At 44.8% G+C, this 24,249-nt stretch overlaps 1 protein-coding gene across 2 annotated transcripts in view; it reads right to left on the bottom strand.

The window, feature by feature from the left end:
- Nucleotides 1-24,249, bottom strand: part of MDGA2 (MAM domain containing glycosylphosphatidylinositol anchor 2) — a 220,308-nt gene that overhangs the window by 19,955 nt on the left and 176,104 nt on the right. For both annotated transcript variants that reach the window (XM_074544152.1, XM_074544153.1), the window contains exons 10-11: nt 15,736-15,884; nt 2,221-2,398 (exon numbers count right to left, since the gene is read on the bottom strand). In XM_074544152.1, coding sequence (XP_074400253.1) covers nt 2,221-2,398; nt 15,736-15,884 — 327 coding nt within the window. The remainder of the gene's footprint in view (nt 1-2,220; nt 2,399-15,735; nt 15,885-24,249) is intronic.

Here is a 24,249-nt window from a genome sequence, read left to right as displayed (position 1 = left end):
CCCTGAGTGATTGAACCTGGAATCAGCTGCATTGACTGAGGCTTGATTTGTAACTAAATGCAGGGCTTTGGGTGGAAAATCTCATCAGGTGTCACCTCGAGTCGCACGGCTTGGATTGTTCCCAGCAGAGCAAAACCAGCTCTGTGTCACAGCCAGGCACAAGAACAGACAAGAAAATGAAGGTGGTTAAGCTGAATTTATTCAGCATCCTAAACCTGGGGAAAAAAAAGGCCTCCAAAACAACCAGAAAAAAAAAAACCCACAAAAAATCCCAATTTTGGAGCAGCACAGCTGCAGGACAACGTGTAAAGGAGGTTGAGGGATCCTGGAGCAGTTTGGGATGGGTTTAGGGGAAGATTTTTATCATTTTGGTGAGGATTTTGTGGCAGGAAGATGGTGGTAAACAAGGAATTATGGAAGTGTCACATTTAGGGATCCTTCAACCTCCTCTTTAAGGTCCTTCTTGCTCATTCATTGCAATTTTTAAAGCACAAAAGCAAACAAACAAAAAGAAATTCAATTATTCAATAAATAAACACCCAAAAAATAGGAATTTGGATGGATTTAACACAAGATTGAATTTCTGGGTATATGGTAAATAGGATGTATGGATATTGTGGTTTTCTTTTTAAATGTAAGTGGATTAATCTTTGTCAGAGTGACCTTTTAGAGGGAAATTTATAGAGCCCTTCCATTATTCCTTATATAAATTTATAGATTATATAATCTTCCAAAGGACTACAAACAGTCACTGATTTTTTAAAGACAATAATTCACATTAAAATAAAAACTGCTCATGCTGGGGGAAAACACAATTTTGTTTGCAGATTTTTCTTCAAAACTCATCCTTCAAAAAAAGAATCAACTCTAAATTTGCCATTTTATGAAGCTGGCACTAATTTATTCCAATTTTTCCTTATTTCCCACAAAAAATTGGATGGGATTTTAGGGTTTGGCTGTTCAGAATTGTTTTGTTTGGCTGATTTTGTTGTTATGAGAGGTGAAAATTTTCCTCTCTCTGCATTTCTCCTCTTCCTTTTGGGATGACCACACTCGTGATGTGGGAAATTTATAAAGTCCTTCCATTATTTCTTAAATAAATTTATAGATTTTATAATCTTGCATAGGAGCACAAACAGTCACTTTTAAAAAATACATTAATTCACATTAAAATAAAATTAATTCTCCTTATCCTGGGAAAAAAGCCTTTGTATATTTTCACTGAAAACTCATCAAAGATCAACTTGAAATCTCCAATTTTGTGAAGCTGATATTAATTTATTCCAATTTTTCCTTATTTCCCAAAAAACTGAATAGAATTTTGGGGTTTGTATGTTCAGAATTATTTTGGTTGGCATTTTTGTTGTTATAAGAGGTGAAGATTTTCCTCTCTCCCCATTTTTCCCCTTCGTTTCGGGATGACCACGCTCATGACGTGGGAAATTTATAAAGCCCTTCCATGATTCCTTATATACATGTATAGATGTTATAACCTTGCATAGTAGCACAAACAGTCACTTATTTTAAAGACAATAATTCACATTAAAACAAAACCTACTTCTTCTAGGAGAAAGAAGCCTTTGTAAATTTTTCTTCAAACTCGCCAAGAATCAACCTGAAATCTCCAATTTCATGAAGTCGGCATTAATTCATTCTGACTTTTCTCTATTTCCCACAAAAAATTGGATGGGATTTTTGGCTGTCCAGAATTTTATCGTTGCTATGAGAGGCTGTGATTTTCCTCTCTGCATTTCTCCTCTTCCTTTTGGGATGACCACACTCGTGATGCGGGAAATTTATAAAGTCCTTCCATTATTTCTTAAATAAATTTATAGATTTTATAATCTTGCATAGTAGCACAAACAGTCACTTATTTTAAAGACAATAATTCACATTAAAACAAAACCTGCTTCTTCTAGGAGAAAGAAGCCTTTGTAAATTTTTCTTCAAACTCGCCAAGAATCAACCCGAAATCTCCAATTTCATGAAGTCGGCATTAATTCATTCTGACGTTATTTCCCACAAAAAAATTGGATGGGATTTTGGCTGTCCAGAATTTTATCGTTGCTATGAGAGGCTGTGATTTTTCTGTCTCCCCATTTCTCCCCTTCCTTTTGATGACCGCTCCCATGACATTATCCCAAGACTGGGAACGGCTTCGCCATTCCAGGTGACCCAGAACATTCCCAACCTCCTTTCCCTGGGGTTTGGGGTGCTCACCACTGTATTTGATGACCCGGATGGTGGAGTCGCCCTCCCCAAAGCGGGTGATGGGCGTCAGGCGGACCTCGTAGGCCTCGGGCTTGATGAGCTCCGTCAGGTTGTAGGTGATCAATTCCCCCTTCTGGATGTTCCCGTTCACCGTGATCTCCTGCTCCCACCAGCGCTGCTGGCCGGCCTGAAACCCAAAAAACCCAAAAGTCAGACATTTCGGGATTTGGTTTCACCTCAGAAAGTAGAGCAGACCTGGGAAGCCTTCAAAATTCCAGAAGAATCAACGAGGAATACAGCACAGGATTCAACAAGGGATGAACTTCTTGAACTGTCCCACCACGGAGTGTTTCTGTAACAAACCACACCAAAAATTGGGAATGTTTCTTCCAGAGGCCACTCCTTCCGTGTCAGCTGCCCATCCTCTCCCCACAGAAATCGGATTCTGGGGCAGGAAAAGTGTGTGGGAGCAGAAACTGGGCAACCTTCAAAATTCCACAAGAATTACAGAATGAACAAGGAGGAATGATCTTCCTGAGTTATCCCACTGTGGAGAACTTGTGTAACGAACCACACCAAAAATTGGGAATGTTTCTTCCAGAGGCCACTCCTTCCGTGTCAGCTGCCCATCCTCTCCCCACAGAAATCAAATGGCACTTGGATGGATTTTGGGGCAGGAAAAGTGTGTGGGAGCAGAAACTGGGCAACCTTCAAAATTCCAAAAGAATTACAGAATGAACAAGGAGGAATGATCTTCCTGAGTTATCCCACTGTGGAGAATTTGTGTAACGAACCACACCACACCAAAAATTTGGAATATTTCTTCCAGAGATCTGATGGCCCACTTGGATGTGTTTTGGGGCAGGAGTTCCCCCAGTTCCTGAGGATTTTGGATATTCAGCAGGCAGGGATTACATCCAAGGACCAAGAGCCAGTTTGTGGTGACCCAGAAACATTCAGTGGGTTTTTTGGCATTTTTAAAATTTAAAATCCTCAATTTAAAAAAAAAAAATCTCTGTTTTACACTTAAAATTGGCTTCTCAAAATCTGAAATACCTTTCCTTTTCAAAGGAAAAACAATTTTTCTTTTCAAAATTGTTGTCCAGCCTGGAATCCAAAGGATTCAAAGACCGGAGATTTTGGGATTTGTCTTCACCTTAGAAAGCAGAGCAGACCTGGGCAACCTTCAAAATTTGAGAAGAATTAGAGATGCAACAAGGAATGAACTTCCTGAGTTATCCCACTGTGGAGAATTTCTGTAACAAACCACACCAAAAAATTGGGAATGTTTCTTGCAGAGGTCCAATGGCCCTTGGATGTGTTTTGGGGCAGGAGTTCCCCCAATTCCTGAGGATTTGGGATGCTCATCAGGCAGGGCCTACACAGCCAAAGAGCAAGGGCCAGTTAGTGGTGATAAAGTTTAAAAAAATTAATCAAATTAAGATTTTAAAGCCAAGTTTTATGTCATTGTGTCAATGATATCTGTGAACTCTGTAGGACAAATAATAAAATATTCCCTATTCCACCTCATCTTTGGATAAGGAACCACAGAAACAGAGATTTCCCAAAGAATTTCAATAATTAACAAGGAAAATTTGCAATTGCCCAAAACAGACATGAATTCCTATCAAATTCAACCTCTGTTTTGAATTCTTGCCCTTCTTTCCAGAAGAAATAAAATCTCCATAATTTTCTCCTTTCAGAAAGGAAAACAATTACATTTTTCCTTTCAGGATTATCCCTCCAAAACCAGGGTTGGATATTGATATTTCTCCATAGGAAACAACACAGATTTTGACTTTTTTTTTTTCCCTCGCAATCAACACCAGCTCTAGTCTAATCCTTATTTTTCACCATGGAAACCAGAGGAAAAAAAATCCAAAACAACAGAAAATTTTATCTCTGTTGGATGGAAAATAACCCTGATTTTCCAGCTCTGCTGTGGAATAAGTAAATGAATAAATAAATAAATAAATAAATAAAGCTACAGATATATAGATGATACAAAAATAAAATATACAAATAAAAATAAAAAGCAAATATAAAAATATGCAATAAATATATCAATATATCAAAATACCAATATATAAAAATAGATATATAAATAATAAATATATAAATATATTGATGTAAATAAAGAAATTCAGGATCTGCCGCACCCAGCTTTGGTTTTCCCACTTGTAAAACCAACCCAGTATTAGAAATGGAGCCATAATCCCAGAAGCTTCTTCCCAAATTTTGGAAAGACCAACAACCTGGGCTGAAAAATATGGAAATAATTGAAAATAAATGGAGCTCAGGACACCCTAAAAATAGGATTTAATTCCTACAGTGCCTTGGGATGCTGGAAACTCCCAGCACTGAGCTGATTCCAAGCTGGAAGCACCCAAAACTGTTTCCCTTGGAGATCTGGGAATCCCCTTGGCTCCCCAGGATGGGAAAGAGTCAAATCCTCATCACCACTTACCAAAATTCTCTGTACACCCCACCCCTAATGTTGAGCCTGTGCCTCTTTCCATGAAAAAGGCCAGGACTGAGGCTTCCAAGAGAAAATCCACAAGGAACAACCATGAAACACAGCCCTGCCCCTCAATCCCTGCGTCCAGAGCTGGAATATCCATTAGAACCAGGATTTGGTTGGAAAAGGAATTTTTGAAAGGAAGGAAGTCTCATAATCAAAGCCCATTTTCTCACAAAGATAAGGATGAAAATCAGGTGGGGAATAACCTCTGGCCAAGCTGGAATTACAGTTTTCCAACAGTGAGGAATTGACTTTGACCAAGCTGGAATAAAAATTTTCCAGTGGTTTGGGAATATTTATGAAGCTCTGAGGAAAAATGGAAGCAATCCTGGAGCATTTTTTTCCGTTATCCTGTAATTAATTAAGCAGAGAATATCCACACTCTGGCAACTTGGAGCGCTGAAACTTTGTCTGGGACAGGACTCCTCTTTTCCTTGGAATGTTTAGGAATCTTTATTCCCAATGGAGACAGAAAAGAAAAAGGGGCTGTAAATGGGGCAGATTTTCATTCCAGAAGGTTGGAACCACCCTGGTGTTTTTTATTGTATTTATGTGGTACTCTTCTATTTTATGGGGTGCTTTTTTATTTTATTTACACCAATAAAAGGAGGTTTATTCCATGGTTTTTTGTTGGAAAACTCTATTCTCTTAAAACCTTGGAATTCTGGATTTCCTGAGGAGTTGATCCTCTGGGATGATTAAAGATTGATTCGTTGTGTGCTCAGATATGTTCATAAAAAATAAACAGCTCCTCACTCTGTTGTTCATGGCCTATTGATTTCCAGCAGAAATTCCTTCACTGACTCCTCTAGCTGGACAAAATATCTTTAATTAATGACAATGTTAATTGAAGACAAAAAAATTAATAACAAAGTCAACTAATCCATTGGATACTCCATAAAAAACTGTATCAGTGTTTAAAGTAATTTCTTTGCCTTTTATAACCTCACAGATTGATTTTCCTTAAAAAATAAAAGATTTCTTTGGAAGTTTTATATCTAAAATTGGGCTGTTCGGTTCATGGACAAATATTCCATTTGCACGTCACAGCGGGAAAATTCCTGCTTTTCTTTCATAATTCTGACTGGAATATAATCAGAGTTATCCAGGTTTATATTAAACTGAGGTGTGGCTCCTGTGCCATCTTCATTCCTACGGATGGATTTGGAATGACTCGGTGACAAATGTCTGGCATTCAGGCAAGCTGTGAAGGATGGTCTGTTCTTGCTGGCAGAGAATCAGGGAATCCCGGAATATCCTGAGTGGGAAGGGATCCCAAGGATCATCCAGTGCAGCTCCAGGCCCTGCCCAGACCCCCAGCAATCCCACCCTGGCCATCCCTGAGGGTGTTGTGCTCCCTCCTGGCAGCCTCAGGCCATGCCCATTCCCTGGGAAGCTTTTCCAGTGCTGATTCCACCCTCTGAGGAAGAACCTTTCCTAAAATCCACCCTGAGCATTCCCTGTCCATTCCTGGGTCCTGTCCCTGTCCCAGGGAATGGAAATTGGAAATTGGAGCGGCCCTCAGGAGGAAGTTGAAGGCCACAGCGAGATCTCCCCTCAGTCTCCTCTTCTCCAGCTGCACCATCCCAATGCCCTCAGCTGCTCCTCACACAATTCCCCTCATTTTCCCTCATTTCTATCTTTAATTAATATTTTCCCAAGCAGCAGAACCCCAAATCCTGGCTGTGTTTCTGTGTGGAGCCGGTCCTGCCTCCCTGCTCTCCTACAGAGGAGGTTCCCAGTTCCTGTGGATCCAACTGGGACCAACAGCTCCAACCCAGCCCAGACTGGGCAGGTGAGCCTTGGTTTGAGCCAGGCACAAACTGATCCAAAAGTGTCCCAGGTGGGAGTTGGGCTCTGCTCCCAGGGAACAGCAACAGGGCAGGAGGAAATTCAGACATTCCAAGGGAGGTTTAGGATGGATTTCAGGGAAAAATTCCTCCCCCCGAGGGTGGAATCAGCACTGGAACAGCTCCCCAAGGAATGGGCACGGCCCCGAGGCTGCCAGAGATCCAGGAGCTTCCAGGGATGCCCAGGGTGGGATTGTTGGGGGTCTGGGCAGGGAAGGAATTGGGCTGGATGATCCTTGGGATGCCTCCAACTCAGGATATTCCATGATGATATTCCAGCTGCATGATAAAGCTCTTTCAACACTGGGCACAGTCTTTCCCAATTAAACCATTCCTAATCCAGAACAATCCTGGGCATGTAATCGAATTTCTTCTTGCAGGATTATATCAACAATCCTCCTGGACTTGCTCCTCCCATTCATTTATATTATTTCATTACTTTACAACATTTATCATGTATGTAATTGGCTTTGTGAGATACATGCATTAAAAAAATCTCTTTTCCCCCTTTTTTCTAGAAACAAAAATTCCCAAGTATTTAGGAATAAGGAATATGAAGCCCAAGGATGCAGAATGTGTTAAATACAGATTTTATGGGCTACAAATTGACAGCTGAGAAATTCAGGTGTCAGAAACAGCTGAGCCAGATTTATTGTCTGAGATCTGAGGATGAAAGGCATGGGAACACTTCAGGGAAAGTTGAAAAGTTGAGGAAACCACAGAGCCAACAATGAAATCCTCTTGAAATGTGGAAAACAGCTCTGGGATTGAAGGCAGAGTGGGAAATGGGCACTGAGAGAGGGATCCTTTTATCAGAGTGAATTCCAGCTCCAGCACCAAGATCTGCTAAAATCTGGAGAATTGGGATAGAAACCACTCTGCCTCCTGGATTTCCATCCCAAGGGATGATAATAAATCATCTTGGAAGTTCTGGATTAGGATATTTCAGTCCATTTGGTAAATAAATGGGAATTTGGGGGATTGCTCAGCTGGGAGGGGGGTGGTGTTTCCTTGCTTTGAACAATTTCAAACCCAGGGACAGAGAGAGGGACTTTGGGTAAAATCCTGGAGCGCCAGGACAAGGAGAATGGCTTCAGACTGTGAGAAAGTAGGGATAGATGGGATATTGGGAAGGAATTCCAGGCTAGGAGAGTAGGAGAGGGGCTGGGCTGGAATTGAGCAGCTGTGGCTGCCCCTGCATCCCTGGCAGTGCCCAAGGCCAGGCTGGACATTGGGGCTTGGAGCAGCCGGGACAATGGGAGGTGTCCCTGCCATGGAATGGGTAGGGATGGGATGGGATTTGGGCTCCCAAGCCACAACATTTTGGGAATCTGGGATTCTTTAATAAGAAACAAAATAGATGTACCCTCACTCCCTTTATCCATAGCCACTTATCCAGGGCTGTGGGATCTGTGCCATGGGCAGAAAATTCCCGTCTCTGTTTTCAGGCAGTGACTGCTCAGCCTTCCCAGGAACCCTTTCCTAGGATATTTGAATCCACCTGTCCCTGCCCACTGCTGGGTGACAGCAGAAGTCAAAAATCCACTCAAATCCAAAGGGTGACCAGGAGGAAGCACCAGAGCCCTGCCCTGCTCGGGGCTGTTTGAAGAAATCCTCATTCCCAACCCACAGACACCGCAGGCTCCTGGGGCTGGGAATAAAGGAAAGGTGGGAGCTTGAATCTTTTATGTAACAAGCTGGAACAAGCTGCTCTCTGGTTTACAGGGACCAGCTGAATTTTTATGACTCCTTCACAGCGGAACCGCTCCTTTTCTAGGTCACCGTGGCTGCGGGGACGCGGCTGTCACCCGCTGTCACCTGCTGGGAGCAGCCACCGCGGAGATCAGAGCTGCACACCCTTCCTGGCTGCTCTGGAAAAGTCTCCCTGGTTCCATTTGCTTTCATCCTGCTGACAGGAAATATCAGAGAGCCAGAGGCGCCCACCTGGTGCTGCTCGGATGCTGGGAGTCGCTAAACGTTGGAAGAAATGGGAATGTGGCTTTGGGGAAAGGCAAAGTGTGGGAAGGGAACATCTCCACGTGGTGCCAGAGGGAGCCAGAGGTGGTTGGAGCAGCTGGAGGAATGGAGCTGCTCTGGGATCTCCAGGTGAAGCTCCCAGAAGAGCACAAGGATATATCTCCCTGGTTCCATTTGCTTTCATCCTGCTAACAGGAAATATCAGAGAGCCAGAGGCGCCCGCCTGGCGCTGCTCGGATGCTGGGAGTCGCTAAATGTTGGAAGAAATGGGAATGTGGCTTTGGGGAAAGGCGAAGTGTGGGAAGGGAACATCTCCACGTGGTGCCAGAGGTGGCTGGAGCAGCTGCAGGAATGGAGCCGCTCCAGAAACTCCAGGTGAAGCTCCTGGAAAAGCACAAGGATATATCTCCCTGGTTCCATTTGCTTTCATCCTGCAAATAATATCAGAGATATCAGAGAGCCAGAGGCTCCCACCTGGTGCTGCTCGGATGCTGGGAGTCGCTAAACGTTGGACGAAATGGGAATGTGGCTTTGGGGAAAGGCAAAGTGTGGGAAGGGAACATCTCCACGTGGTGCCAGAGGGAGCCAGAGGTGGCTGGAGCAGCTGCAGGAATGGAGCCGCTCCAGAAACTCCAGGTGAAGCTCCTGGAAAAGCACAAGGATATATCTCCCTGGTTCCATTGGCTTTCATCCCGCTGACAGGAAATATCAGAGAGCCAGAGGCGCCCACCTGGCGCTGCTCGGATGCTGGGAGTCGCTAAATGTTGAAAGAAACGGGAATGTGGCTTTGGGGAAAGGCAAAGTGTGGGAAGGAAACATCTCCACGTGGTGCCAGGGGGACCCAGAGGTGGTTGGAGCAGCTGGAGGAATGGAGCCACTCCAGAAACTCCAGGTGAAGCTCCTGGAAAAGCACAAGGATATTCACAGCTGCTCCAAACTGAGCTCTGTGGGGCAGGAGCTGGAAGGGGAGGTCCGAAAGTGGTTTTGTCTGGGTGGATAAACTCCCAGGAGAAGAGAATCCTTCTGAGGGGCATTTGGGACCATTTTTTACATGCTTGGAAAACATCTTCTTGGAACAAGCCTGGTGCTGCTCGGATGCTGGGAGTCGCCAAATGTCCTTTATTGGGAAGAAATGGGACTCTGGCTGTGGGGACAGGCAAAGTGTGGGAAGGAAACATCTCCACATAGTGCCAGAGATGGTTGGAGAACCTGCGGGAATGGAGCTGCTCTGGGATCTCCAGGTGAAGCTCACAAGGATATTCACAGCTGCTCCAAACTGAGCTCTGTGGGGCAGGAGCTGGAAGGGGAGGTCCAAAAGTGGTTTTGTCTGGGTGGATAAACTCCCAGGAGAGGAGAATCCTTCTGAGGGGCATTTGGGACCATTCTTTACATGCTTGGAAAGCATTTTCTTGGAACTTCAGCCCAGGGAAGTGCTGGAGTTGCCATCCTGGAAGTGTGGATGTGGCACTTGGGGACGCGGATTGGATTTGCTGTTCTGAGAGAGCTTTTCCAACCTAAATATTCCATGATTGAAGACTTAATAAAATCAGTTTCTGGAGTGTCAAAGGCTGGCCAGGGAATACACACAGGGATGCTTGGAAAAGGAAAAAAACCTGGAAGAACCTGGTTCACTGATTCCAAAGCCATATCAAATAATGCATCATCGAAATGCAAAAATGCATCCATGAAATGCATTACTGTTGGAATATTCTTCAGAGGGCTCTTAAGGAGATGGAAAAATGTCCCTTCTGTGCAGGAATGTCTTGGCACACCTTGGCACATTCCCAAGGAAGCTGAGGGTGACCCAATCCAGGCAGTTCCCCTGATGGGACACCGAGGTTGTCCCCATCCTTCAGCTCCAGATGATGGGCTGTGCTCAGCAGTGCCCTGAGGAATGGAAATTCCCTGTGCTCCACACTCCATTTCCCATCAGTGCTCCACTCAGGAGGATTTGGAACCTCCTGAGCTGCTCTAGGATCCAGAGTAGATGTCTTGACAATGCCACATGTCCCAGTTTTATGGCTGATTCCTTTGGCCACCAAATGAATCCCAAAGCAAATCCCAGTGTGCCAGTGGCAGAAGAAGTGAGGTCCCACCAGGAAACTCACAGGGTCCAAAGGCTCTCAAGGACAACTCCAGACTTGGACTTGATCCTGGTGGACCCCTTCCAGCTCCTTTTCCATAAATGCTCCATGCAGGAGGATTTGGAACCTCCTGAGCTGCTCTAGGATCCAGACCTAGCATTCTGATGGTGTCACATGTGAATTTTACGGCATATTCCCCATGGACATTTGAGGAGACCTTAAATCCCATCCTGGATGGGCAGGGACACCTCCCAATGTCCCAATGTCCAACCTGGCCTTGGGCACTGCCAGGGATGCAGGGGCAGCCACAGCTGCTCTGGCAATTCCAGCCCAGCCAGGAATTCCCAATTCCCAATCTCCCACCCATCCCTGCCCTCTGGCACTGGGAGCCATTCCCTGGCTCCTGTCCCTCCATCCCTTGTCCCCAGTCCCTCTGCAGCTCTCCTGGAGCCCCTTCAGGCCCTGCCAGGGGCTCTGAGCTCTCCCTGGACCTTTCTCTTTTCCAGGTGAGCACCCCCAGCTCTTCCAGCCTTTCCTCACAGGAGGTCGAGCTCCCAGCTCTGAACTCCTTAAGTCAAAATCAGCAAAAATTTAATTTTCTGCATGATCCATAAATATTTCCCTGATCCACCTGAAGCTTAGAACCTGCTTTAAGTGGGCAGGAGCAGACCTGGTCCAAACCTCACCTTGCTGTTTGCAAATGCAGCCTCAGAGCTGTGAAGAAGGAGCACAGGAGGAACCAGCCCTGAAAAGTGGAAATTGGGAATCACAACCATTCCTGTTCTAATTTAATTTCCCAATGCCAGGAACATCAATGAAAAACGTGTCCCTGCATGTCACAATCTCTTTTTTTTTTTGGCCAAACTTTTCCTCCCTCATTCCACAAAAAAACCAAAGCCTCTTTAGATTTCCAAAATCAATGCGTGCAGGGAAATCTTTGGGACAGAAAATATTCCCTTGGAGGAGAAAAATTAAAATCCTTTATGGGAACAACATGAAGAATATGCCAATAAAAATGTGGAGTTCCAACTCTCTTCCCTCACTGAATTAATTGCTAGAATTGTAATTTTTGTGACTAGTTCTGAAGAAAACTTTTGGTATTTTTCATGTCCCAGAGCAAATCCAATGGATTTGCTGGAAATTCCCAGCTTGCCCACATCTTCCCCTTTGGAGCAGATGTTTGTGACCCCCATGATCCCGAGAGAAGGAATCTGCAGAATTCCTGCTCTTCAGGTGGGGTCTGAAATAAAATGAATAATAAATAAATCCATTTCTCCTGGGACACCTCAGTTCCCACTTTCCCATCTTTCCATTTGTGTTCCATAAGTGGAAAAGTGACAATTCCCTATTTTTGTGACTTCTTTTCCCTCCCCTCCTGGCTTCCCTGATTTGTCATTAAGCCAAGCTTCATTATTTTATCAAATAATATTTATAAGATTATCTGTGATTTTTTTTTTTTAATTCTCCTTAAGCAATACTTGGAATGCCAGAGGTTTTCCCTATGTTCTGCTCTCCCAGCACTGAATCTTTCTTGGGGACAGGAATTTCTCTCAATTCCAGTGGCAGCGGAGAAGCAGGATGTGACAGGAATGTGTCACATGGTTCTGTGACTCAGCCAGGATTTGTGGGATATGGGGAAGGAATTCCTGGCTGGGAGGGTGAGGAGAGGCTGAGATAGAATTCCCAAAGAAATGGGGCTTTGGAGAGGAAAAATGGGAATATCTGGATTAGTCTGACACAGAGTAACTCTGTTAATTACATAAACAGATAATTCAAATGAAATTAAAATTGAATGGGAAAAGCAGCTATAACTCCTAACACAGTTAATTCCATCAGAAATTCCTTTCCTTCAGCGAGCTCCTTCCACAATTTCCTGATTGCTCCCAGGGCCTGGGACCCCTGGAGCTGATCCATGCCCAGCAGTGCCAGGAGTTGCATAAACACAGATTAAACATCCCCTGATGAGATCTCTGGTGTCAAGATAACCCTGAGGTGTTGGAAAGTCTCTTTTTCCTCGCCCCAAGACTGAAGAAGAAGGCAGAATTCCTTGGCTCTGGTTCTCAAGGTTGTTTATCTGCTGTTATCTCTATCATTTTTTCTCTAACCCACTGAGGGTGTTCCAGATTGCAAGGCGAGTTCTATCACTGTCTCTATGGCAGTTGTCTTTTGTCAAGTGGGCAGTTTGCCTTATCTCTTCCACAACTGGGGACACACCTGCTGATAACAGCCATTGAATGTCCCTGCATGGCTGATAAGAACTACAGCATCCCATTGGCAGATGTGAGCCCAGAGGGAAGAGACAAGCATTCCTGCCTGGATATAATCTGGGGATTCTGGAACACCAGCCAAGCATTCCTGCCTGGATATAATCTGGAGATTCTGGAACACCAGCCAAGCATTCCTGCCTGGATATAATCTGGGGATTCTGGAACACCAGCCAAGCATTCCTGCCTGGATAGAATCTGGAGATTCTGGAACACCAGCCAAGCATTCCTGCCTGGATATAATCTGGAGATTCTGGAACACCAGCCAAGCATTCCTGCCTGGATACAATCTGGAGATTCTGGAACACCAGCCAAGCATTCCTGCCTGGATATAATCTGGAGATTCTGGAACACCAGCCAAGCATTCCTGCCTGGATATAATCTGGAGATTCTGGAACACCAGCATGGCTTCTCCACTGGATTCCCCAGAGGAACAGCAGCTGCCTCTCCTTGCCCTGGATCTCCAGAGGCAGAGACTGCACCCTTCTCCAGGATCCTGCTCCAGCAGAACCAGCCCTGACACTGCAGGAGGGCTGAGCCACAATTCCAATGGCACTGCTGCCAACAGCCTGACCCACAGGGTGTCAGGTTGGGTTCTGACTCTGGCAGTGTCGGTTTGGTTACTGCATTGTTTATTTTATCCTTTGATTTTCTTCCCTATTAAAGAACTGTTATTTCCTGCTCCCATATTTTTGCCTGAGAGCCCCTTAATTTAAAATGTATAGCAATTCAGAGGAGTGGGAAGGGTTCATTTTCTCCATTTCAGGGGAGGCTCCTGCCTTCCTTAGCAGACTCCTGGCTTTCCAAACCGAGACAGTCGGATTGTGGCACAGTGACCACCTTGGGGTGGTGTTGGCTTTTTATACTAAAACCTACGTGTACTTTATTTACAATGTTTCCAATCCCTATCACCTATGTCAGACAGTCTGTCTCTGCTCTAAACCAATCCAGAAGTGCCACCAGCACAGCAGAGGATGGATGGCAAGGAGAAGAAGACGAAAGACAGGACACGCCCAGATTCCTCCATCTTGGCTTCTGAACCCCCATTCTAAAACCCCAAAATTCTCCTTTTTCACCCTGTGACAAACTAACTATCATTCTACTCAAACCCCTGTGGCTTGTAACTCCTCACACAAAGCTGGGAATTGTTTCCATGGGCTAAAATCCAAGGCACAGGTGTCTGTGACTGCGTGCCAAGGTCCCTGAGCCCCTGCCAGGGTCTGGAGTCCCCCAGGGCAGCCAGAGCGATGTCCTGGGTTCCGACAATCCCCGATTTCATCTCAAGTTTCTGGGATTCAGGAAGATCCCAGCTCCAGCCCCACCAGGCACCAGAGCCTTTCCCTGAGCACGTCCCAGGAACTCCAGAACTTCCAGGGAAGTCACCCAAGCCCAAATCCCAATAAACAAAACACTAAAATTGAGGATTTGTTTTCCAAAGATCATCCCAGTGGGAAATCTGTGGGATAACAAAGGATTTTCTTCCTTATATTTTTCAAAATATCCCCCTGCAAAATCCACTGGAATCCTTCCACTCGATGTCCCACCCAAATTATTATTCCAGGTGCTGCATATCCAAGGAAAGATTTTTGGGATCAGTCTGTTGGGGGATTATTTGAAGGAAAAACTGAGTGGGAGGGTGGCAAAATTCCTGAAAATTATCAGCTGGATGCTCCCAAGGAAGGAGGCAAATGGAGAAGGATGACTTGGAGGAGGATGGGTTGTGGAAATGGACTGGGGGAAAAAAATTAATTAAAATGAAGTAAAATAAAATAAAATATAAAATAAATAAAAAATAAAATTAAAATTAATAAAGTAAAGTAAAATAAAACTTAAGGTAGAATAAAAAAAATAATATAAAAACATAGGAAGTAAAATTAAATAAAAGGAAGTTTATAAAGTAAAATAAAATTAGATTAAATAAAAATAAAGTAAAATAAAATAAACTAAAATAAAATTAAAATAAAATGAAGTGAAATGAAATGCAATGAAATACAAAAAATAAAAATAAAATAAAAATATAAAATAAAACTAAATTAAATAAAATAAGATAAAAATAGAATAAAGAAAAAAATAAAATCATATTAAAATAAAGTGAAATAATATAAGATAAAACAAAGGTAGAATAAAATAAAATTAAAATAAAATTAAAAAATAAAAACGTAAAATGAAATAAAATGAAGTTTCAACAGGAAAATAAAATCAATTGAAGCAAAATAAAATAACATAAAATTAAATGAAACAAAAAATAATTCATGTAAAATAACATGGAATGGAATGGAATGGAATGGAATGGAATGGAATGGAATGGGATAAAATAAAATAAAATAAAATAAAATAAAATAAAATAAAATAAAATAAAATAAAATTAAAATGAAGTGAAGTGAAATGCAATGAAATACAAAAAATAAAAATAAAATAAAAATATAAAATAAAACTAAAATAAAATAAGATAAAAATAGAATAAAGAAAAAATAAAATCATATTAAAATAAAGTGAAATAATATAAGATAAAACAAAGGTAGAATAAAATAAAATTTAAAAAATAAAAATGTAAAATGAAATAAAATCAAGTTTCAAAAGGAAAATAAAATAAATTGAAGCAAAATAAAATAACATAAAATTAAATGAAACAAAAAGTAACATGGAATGGAATGGAATGGAATGGAATGGAATGGAATAAAATAAAATAAAATAAAATAAAATAAAATAAAATAAAATAAAATAAAATAAAGTAAAATAAAGTAAAATAAAGCAGAGTTGTCTAGCAGCCCAGCAGCTCTCCCAGAGCCAGAGGCCCCAGCTGAAGCCCCCCGGTGGTCCCGTCTCACCTGGCGGATGCCCAGGCGATAGGCCAGGATCCGATCCACGGCGCTGGGGTTCATCTGCGTCCACTGCAGGCTGTAGGAGTAGACCCGCGGCCGGTTCTGCCACAGCGGGTTGTACGTGTCGTAGTAGAACTCCGGGGCGTAGGCTTTTCCTGGGGAAAAGATGGAATTAGGGAAAGTGCTGATGCCTCGAGTTTGAGCTTTTCTATTTTTCACATTCTGTGCTGCTTCAGTGTGAGGGTCTGGGCTTCACATCAGGGTATGGTGCACAGAGCAGGGAGACAAAACAATTCCTGCTCCAGCTGGGCACCAAGGACAAATGACCCAAATCTCAGGCCCTAACCTAAAGCTGCCTGCAGCAGCTAGGACCCTGAAAGTCCTTAGAGCCCCAAAGGCCACCTTTCATCTGATACCCAGATCCTGGGGAAATGGCCTCCGTTTGTGCCCACCCACCCTGACTGACTCTGTGATGCCAAGCGAGAAATTTGCGAACTTTGCTGAATTCCTGAAAGCTAAAGCTGCCAGCAATGAGGATCCTGCAAGCCCTTAGAGCCACAAACATCAACTTTAATCCAATACCCAGAACCTGGGGAAAGGACTTTTTTTTCCCATGGTAAATGGTCTCTCGTTGTGGCCACTCGCAACGTCCGACTGCGACATTCCATGCGTTAAATTTGCAAACTTTGCTGAATTCTCCAAAACTAAAGCTGCCAGCAATGAGGACCCTGCAAGTCCTTAGAGCTCCAAAGGCCACCTTTCATCTGATCCCCAGACCCTGGAGAAATGACTTCTTTTTCCCACATCAAATGGCCTCTGTGTCCACCTGCCCTGACCGACTGTGGATGCCAAGGGAGAAATTTGCGAACTTTGCTGAATTCCTCAAAACTAAAGTTGCCAGCAATGAGGATCCTGCAAGTCCTTAGAGCCACAAACATCAACTTTAATCCAATACCCAGAACCTGGGGAAAGGACTTTTTTTTCCCATGGTAAATGGTCTCTCGTTGTGGCCACTTGCAACGTCCGACTGCCACATTCCATGCGTTAAATTTGCAAACTTTGCTGAATTCTCCAAAACTAAAGCTGCCAGCAGCGAGGACCCTGCAAGTCCTTAGAGCCACAAAGGCCACCTTTCATCTGATACCCAGATCCTGGGGAAATGGCCTCCGTTTGTGCCCACCCACCCTGACTGACTCTGTGATGCCAAGTGAGAAATTTGCAAACTTTGCTGAATTCCTCAAAACTAAAGCTGCCATCTCTGGGGGGGACTGAGAGGAGCCATAATGAGCCACTTGTCACAGGAGGGGCACTTGAACAACACCAGCACCTTTGGGGCAATAATGAGGCTCCTGAAGAGCTGCATTATCCCAAATCCCTGTGAAAACCCCGGGAATGGAGAGGCTGGAAATTCAACAGCACAATGAGGACTCTGCAAGTCCTTAGAGCCACAAACATCAACTTTAATCCAATACCCAGAACCTGGGGAAAGGACTTCTTTTTTTTCCCATGGTAAATGGTCTCTCGTTGTGGCCACTCGCAATGTCCGACTGCGACATTCCATGCGTTAAATTTGCAAACTTTGCTGAATTCTCCAAAACTAAAGCTGCCAGCAGCTAGGACCCTGCAAGTCCTTAGAGGCCCAAAGGCCACCTTTCATCTGATCCCCAGACCCTGGAGAAATGACTTCTTTTTCCCACGTCAAATGGCCTCTGTGTCCACCCACCCTGACTGACTCTGTGATGCCAAGCGAGAAATTTGCGAACTTTGCTGAATTCCTCAAAGCTAAAGCTGCCAGCAATGAGGACCCTGCAAGTCCTTAGGGCCACAAACATCAACTTTAATCCAATATCCAGAACGTGGGGAAAGGACTTTTTTTCCCATGGTAAATGGTCTCTCGTTGTGGCTACTCACAACGTCCGACTGCAACATTCCATGCGTTAAATTTGCAAACTTTGTTGAATTCTCCAAAACTAAAGCTGCCAGCAGCGAGGACCCTGCAAGTCCTTACAGCCACAAACACCACTTTTAATTTGATACCCAGACTCTGGGGAAATGACTTCTTTTTCCCATGGAAAATGGCTTCCAATTGCGGCCACTCACCCTGGCCGATAGGGCAGTGCCAAGCTAGAAATTGGCAAACTTTGCAGGATTTCTCCAAAACTAAAGCTGCCAGCAGCAAGGACCCTGCAAGTCCTTAGAGCCCCACAGGCCACCTCCATGCTCATACCCAGACCTTGAGGAAATTACTTCTTTTCCCATGGAAAATGGGCTCCGTTTGTGGCCACTCGCACATGCAGACTGTGTGGCGCCAAGCTAGAAATTGTCAAACTTTGCTGGATTTCTCCAAAACTAAAGCTGTGAGCAGCTAGGAACCAACGAGTCCTTAGAGCCACAAACACCACTTTTAGTCTGATACCCAGACCCTGGGGAAATGACGTCTTTTTCCCATGGAAAACGGCCTCTGTTTGTGGCCACTTGCCCTGCCTGATAGGGCAGTGCCAAGCTTGAAATTTGTTGGAATGTTGGGGGACACAAGACAGATGATGGACTTTGGACCTGGTTGACATAAGAGATTTGATAACAGGATGATGCCTTGGCAAAAGCAAAGGGAACTTTGAAAATTAGACCTGGATTGCAAACAGGAAAAAGAAAATCCCATTGAACTCTGCAAGCCAGAGATGTTGTTACATGCATAAGTTTGTGTTTGTGATTTTAACCTAATCATTGCAGTACACATTACTAGTCTCCCTGAAATAGAATATAAGCATTTGTATCCCACAATAAAATTGGATTCTGATCACCGAGTCAGTCTCCCCGTCCCTCTCCATCACCGACAGAAATTTGCGAACTTTACTGGATTTCTCCAAAACTAAAGCTGCCACCAACAGGGACCCTGCAAGTCCTTAGAGCCCCAAGAGCTCAAACATATCAAAACAGGATGACCCCACTGGTGTAGGAATGTGTTCCCTGTTGACGGAGTGACAAAACTATCCTGTGTCCCCTCAAAAAGGAAAGAAGCCCACAGGTTTCTCTCCTCCATTAGGTGAAAAAGACACACCACAGGCCTAGGCTCTTCACCTCAAACTTAAGGATAGCTAATTGGACTGAAGCAAAAAAGTCCTGCCTGGACAATTAACTAGAAAAAGGAGTGAGCAAAGTAACCAATCGCTTTAGTGAGGTGTTTTACTAAGAGCAAGAATGTTTAGCACTTAGCTCAGTTTTTCTCTGTTTGTTATTTTGCCTTTTATTAAACTTTTCTGTCTCCAACACTGTAACAGAAGCCATCCTGCTGATTTTTATGCCTCCAAGAGTAGCTGAGCTATCTTAGGTGTGTTATGGGCCTCAGAGAGCTTATCAAACCTAGCTCAAGAGGTTGCTGTGTCACCATGGCAGGGAGAAAATGATGCATCTGACTCCATCTTATCAGAAGGCTAATTAATTACTTTATTATACTATATTATTCTATACTATATTACACTGTATTACATTACATCTAAACCGAACCTGCCAAGCACTCAGCTCTGCTCACACTGCCCAGAATCTCATGTGTGTCACCCTCAGTCCTGACACACACACACCTGGCCCTGACAGGCCAAGGAACCAAATCACCATCACTGTGGGTGAACAATCCCCACATTGCATTCTACTGTGGCACACACACAGGCACAGCAAATGATAAGAATTGTGTTTTCTTTCTCTGAGGTTCAGAGAAAGTGAATCTCAGAGATATTCTTGGGCAGAATTGTGCCTTGCTTTCCTCTGTGAAGAGAAATGTGGCGACATAAACAAGGGGGACTGAAGAGAGAAAAACAAGCAGGGTGGGACTGCCTGGGCTAAAGCTGGAATGGGACAATGAACTGCAAGGTGCAAATGGAGCAGAACTGATCCCAGGGACAGAGCCCGTGCCCGGCCGTGCATTTTGGGGCCATTTTGGTTGATCTTGGGTGCAGCCCTGGCTGGGCTCTGGTGCTGCCCAAGGTGGATCCATGGAGGAGATGCTTTGGATAAATCCCTGCTCTAGGGCAGCCTTGATAAGGCATGACTGGAAATCACAGAATGGCCAGGCAGCCAGGGAATAACTCAGCCAGCCAAGAATTCACCCATCCATCAGGAAAAGGAGGGAAAATACACAGAAATTATCAGGAAATAGCTTTAGTGGGGCATTTCCAGATCCAAGGGTTCCAGCTGGAGCCACCCCTCATTCCCAGGATCCAAGGGCTGAGATCCAACTGCAGCCATCCCTTCATTCCCAGGACCCAAAGGCTGAGATTCAACTGCAACCACACCTCGTTCCCAAAATCCAGTGGCTGAGATCCAAACCCTCATTCCCAGGATCCAGGGGTTGAGATTCAACTGGATCCAGCCACTCATTCCCAGTGTCCAAGGTTTGAGATCCAACTCCTCATTCCCAGGTTCCAAGGCCTTGAGAGCTTTCTATTTCCATTCATACTTCTGCAGGGATTTGGCAGTGGGAATGATTGGGAAAGGGCTGGAAAAACCTGGGAAGACATGGCCTGCCTGTCACATGGAATATGGGAGGGATATGGGCTCATTACTCCCTTCCCTTAACTGGGATTTCAGGAGTTAGTGACAAAACAAACACTGAACTTAGGGATTTTCTCCTTATAACTATCCCTGAAGGTGGAAATAGAGAGGGATAAGATTTCAAATTCCAAATGGGACAATTTCTATCAGCAGAAAAGCCGTGAGAAGAGGAGGAAAAAATGCCTTAAAAGCCCCCCAAATGCAAAGGAACAAAGGCAAAATCCTGGGAATAAACAGCAACATGGCACCTATTGATCCAGCTTTTCTCTCCAACCACGCTTTTCTTTTCCAAGCATAAAAAGCCCTTTTAGCCAAGATATTTTTCCCAATTGCCTGGGGAAGGAGGACCTGGAATTAGCCCGGAGTGGAGGAGCAAACAACAATATTCCAAGGAGAGGGAGCAAAGCAAAACCACTGCTGGCAAAAAGGAACTGCAGTGGGAATAAAAAGGGAGCAGCGGTGGAGACGATTTGTTTTCCTTGTTCCTGAGAAGTGGGAATAATGGGAAAAGCTCATGCTGGATGCAAATTATCCTCTTCCCACTCCCACTGCTGTTGGATATAATGGGATCTCTGGGGGGGACTGAGAGGAGCCATAATGAGCCACTTGTCACAGGAGGGGCACTTGAACAACACCGGCACCTTTGGGGCAATAATGAGGCTCCTGAAGAGCTGCATTATCCCAAATCCCTGTGAAAACAACCCCGGGAATGGAGAGGCTGGAAATTCAACAGCACAACACTGAGAGCTTCCCTTGTAAACTTCACGAAGCAGGGATGTGCTTTGGAGTGCAGGGAAAGCAGAGGTGGCTTCGGTAAGTGTGGGAGTTATGTGGAACATGGAAATGTCCCTTGTACCCAAATCCCTTGACTCTGGATCTTGGGAGAGTGTAGGAGCATTGGGGGGTAGGACAGTCAGGATGGAGGGAGGCCAGAGATCTCTGCAGCCAGGTCAGGAACTTGTGGTTTATTGCAAAGGGCCTGGGTGCAGGGCCCTGCTGGGATTTGGGGTTCATTGCACAGGGCCTGGGTGCAGGGCCCTGCTGGGATTTGGGGTTCATTGCACAGGGCCTGGGTGCAGGGCCCTGCTGGGATTTGGGGTTCATTGCACAGGGCCTGGGTGCAGGGCCCTGCTGGGATTTGGGGTTCATTGCACAGGGCCTGGGTGCAGGGCCCTGCTGGGAGCTGCAGCCACAGCTCAGAGCAGGCCTGAGAGAAGAGAGGGGGAGAGAGGATGAGAGAGTAAAAGAGAGGATAAGAGGGTGAAGTTCCCATTCCAATACCATAAATTTCTTCTGTGCTGAATATTCTGATTCTCACTAACCAATCCAGTACAAGATACAAATCCTATAGCATTTACACACAGCCTATAAGAATCATTACATTACCATACTGTTACATTTTAAACCCTACAAACTCCTCTTTGGGCCCTTCTGCCAAGCTGTAGGGTCTGCTCTGACCCTTGGGCTGTCTGCAAGCAGAGGGTGTTGTTCCATCAAAAGGGGATCACCTTCAGCAGCCACACCATTGTTTTCCAGTTGTTCAGTAACTGAGGGATCTCAAAGCTTGCTTTCATTTCAATCTCACTTATAGTTTCCATATTCTCAACATCTTTTGCCAGGCAATCATATTGATAAGGCTTTCCTGTTTCATCTTCCCTAAAAAGAGAGGAGGGACCTGGAGCTCCTCGATATGATCCAGGGGAGGGATGTGAGGATGTTGGCTTGTTGGTTTTCTCTGAGGCTTCCCAGAGCTTTGAATGGAAGCAGGAGTTGGGTTGTGTACACAGAAAGTTCAGCTCACGTTTGGGAGCCTGGAGGTTGGCACAATGTGGATTTTGGGGTGGGAAGATCATTTTTAGCTGGGATGACAGAAATGGGGGAGGTTTCTGGGATCTCAGTTCTCAATGGGCTTCCCACCTCAAAGCCCAGGTGGCTCAGAGTTTGTGGAGTTTCATCCCTGGGGATCCTGTGTCCAGCTCTGGGATCAGCAGGACAGGAGGGACCTGGAGCTCCTGGATCTGGTCCAGAGGAGGGATGTGAGGATGAGGAAGGGCTGGAGCATCTCCGTGCCCAGGAAAGGCTGAGGGAGCTGGGGCTGCTCAGCCTGGAGAGGAGCCCCAGAGAGAGAGGCCTCAGCCCTGGGTGTTCTATTGTGTCCTGGTCTGTCCCTGAGTGTTCCATTGTGTCCTTGTCTGTCCCTGTGTCCCCCTGGCTGTCCCTGGCTGTCTCTGTGTGTCCCTGAGTGTCCCTGGGTACAGGGCCTTGGGCACTGCCAGGGATCCAGGGGCAGCCACAGCTGCTCTGGCAATTCCATCTCATCCTCTCCCCACCCTCCCAGCCAGGAATTCCTTCCCAATAACCAACCTAAATCTCCCCTTTTCCAGCCTAAAGCCATTCCCTGGCTCCTGTCCCTCCATCCCTTGTCCCCAGTCCCTCTCCAGCTCTCCTGGAGCCCCTCCAGGCCCTGCCAGGGGCTCTCCAGAGGAACATTTTCAGTCATGAGCATTTATTGTGCAGCATTCAATCCCTCCAGGCAGTGCATCCAAACATCCAAACATTTTCCACCAGCCCTGTACCAGTGTAAGGTCAAAAATGGGATGAAATCTCTGTGGCACTGAATTAGAGAAACCAAGCAAAGGGGAAAAGTCACTTCAGTTGCTCCATTCTGAGCTCCCCTGGGATCTAAAAGCTGGAGAAATGTCCTGAACAGAAGTGGAGTCATTCCCTTTGTCCTGGCACTTCAGGTCTTTATCCAGTCCCTCTCTCTGTCCCTGGGTTTGAAATTGTTCAAAGCAAGGAAACAACATCTCCGCCCTGCCAAATTCCCATTTATTTACCAAATGGACTGAAATATCCTAATCCAGAACTTCCAAGATCATTTATTATAATTCCTTGGGATGGAAATCCAGGAGGCAGAGTGGTTTCTATCCCAATTCTCCAGATTTTAGCAGATCTTGGTGCTGGAGTTTGAATTCACTCTGATAAAAGGATCCCTCTCTCAGTGCCCATTTCCCACCCTGCCTTCAATCCCAGAGCTGTTTTCCACATTTCAAGAGGATTTCATTGTTGGCTCTGTGGTTTCCTCAACTTTTCAACTTTCCCTGAAGTGTTCCCATGCCTTTCATCCTCAGATCTCAGACAATAAATCTGGCTCAGCTGTTTCTGACCCCTGAATTTCTCAGCTGTCAATTTGTAGCCCATAAAATCTGTATTTAACACATTCTGCATCCTTGGATTCCACATTCCTTATTTTTGAAGACTGGGAGATATTTTTTTCTAAAATAAAAGGAAAGAGGTTCACCTGATCCCTTTTAGAGAAAACAATCACCCAGAATTCCTCATCCTGTGGTCCATTGGGATCACTCAGCCATTGATCCCTGAGGAAATTAATCCCTTAATGGAATTGTTGTGGACTGGGCACTGCAAATTCCAGCTGGGATGAGAGCAGAGCAGCACAGGGACCTCAGCAATGCCCCAAACCCTGTGTCCCTAAATGTCCCAGATCTCAGAGGGTGAGACTGGAGTTGGCTCCCTGTCCTGCAGGAACAAACAATGGGAATTGTGTGGACACAGAGCATTCAAGGAATCATTTCCTTATCTGTTTCTTCCTTATTTTCTCATCAAGTTCTGCCAATTCCTTGGAGTTTTGGGGATTGCAGCAGCTCTGTCCCACGTTTGTGGCACTGCTGGTGACAGGAGCTGGCTGTGAGCTCTGAGCAGAGCAGCTCCCACTCTATCACACTCAGGGAAAGGAAATAAAACCAGAGATTTATAAATGCTTCCCCTCGTGGCAACCTCAGCTCCAGCCCTTTCCATCTTTACAGTGCTGGGAGAGCATAAATCCTGAATAAAACCCTGCATTTAACTCTGTGAAATAGTGGGAGACACGGAATTTATGGAAAATGCTGCCCCTTCCGTGCTCTGCTTTATTCCAGGATCTCTATTTTATGGAAAGGCTGCAGGAAGAAAGAGAAG

The sequence above is a fragment of the Zonotrichia albicollis genome, chromosome 6, assembly GCF_047830755.1.
Source record: "Zonotrichia albicollis isolate bZonAlb1 chromosome 6, bZonAlb1.hap1, whole genome shotgun sequence".
In the NCBI taxonomy this organism is placed as follows: domain Eukaryota; kingdom Metazoa; phylum Chordata; class Aves; order Passeriformes; family Passerellidae; genus Zonotrichia; species Zonotrichia albicollis.
Note: the sequence above shows the minus strand (reverse complement) of the source record. Positions and strands in the feature narration are given on the sequence as shown.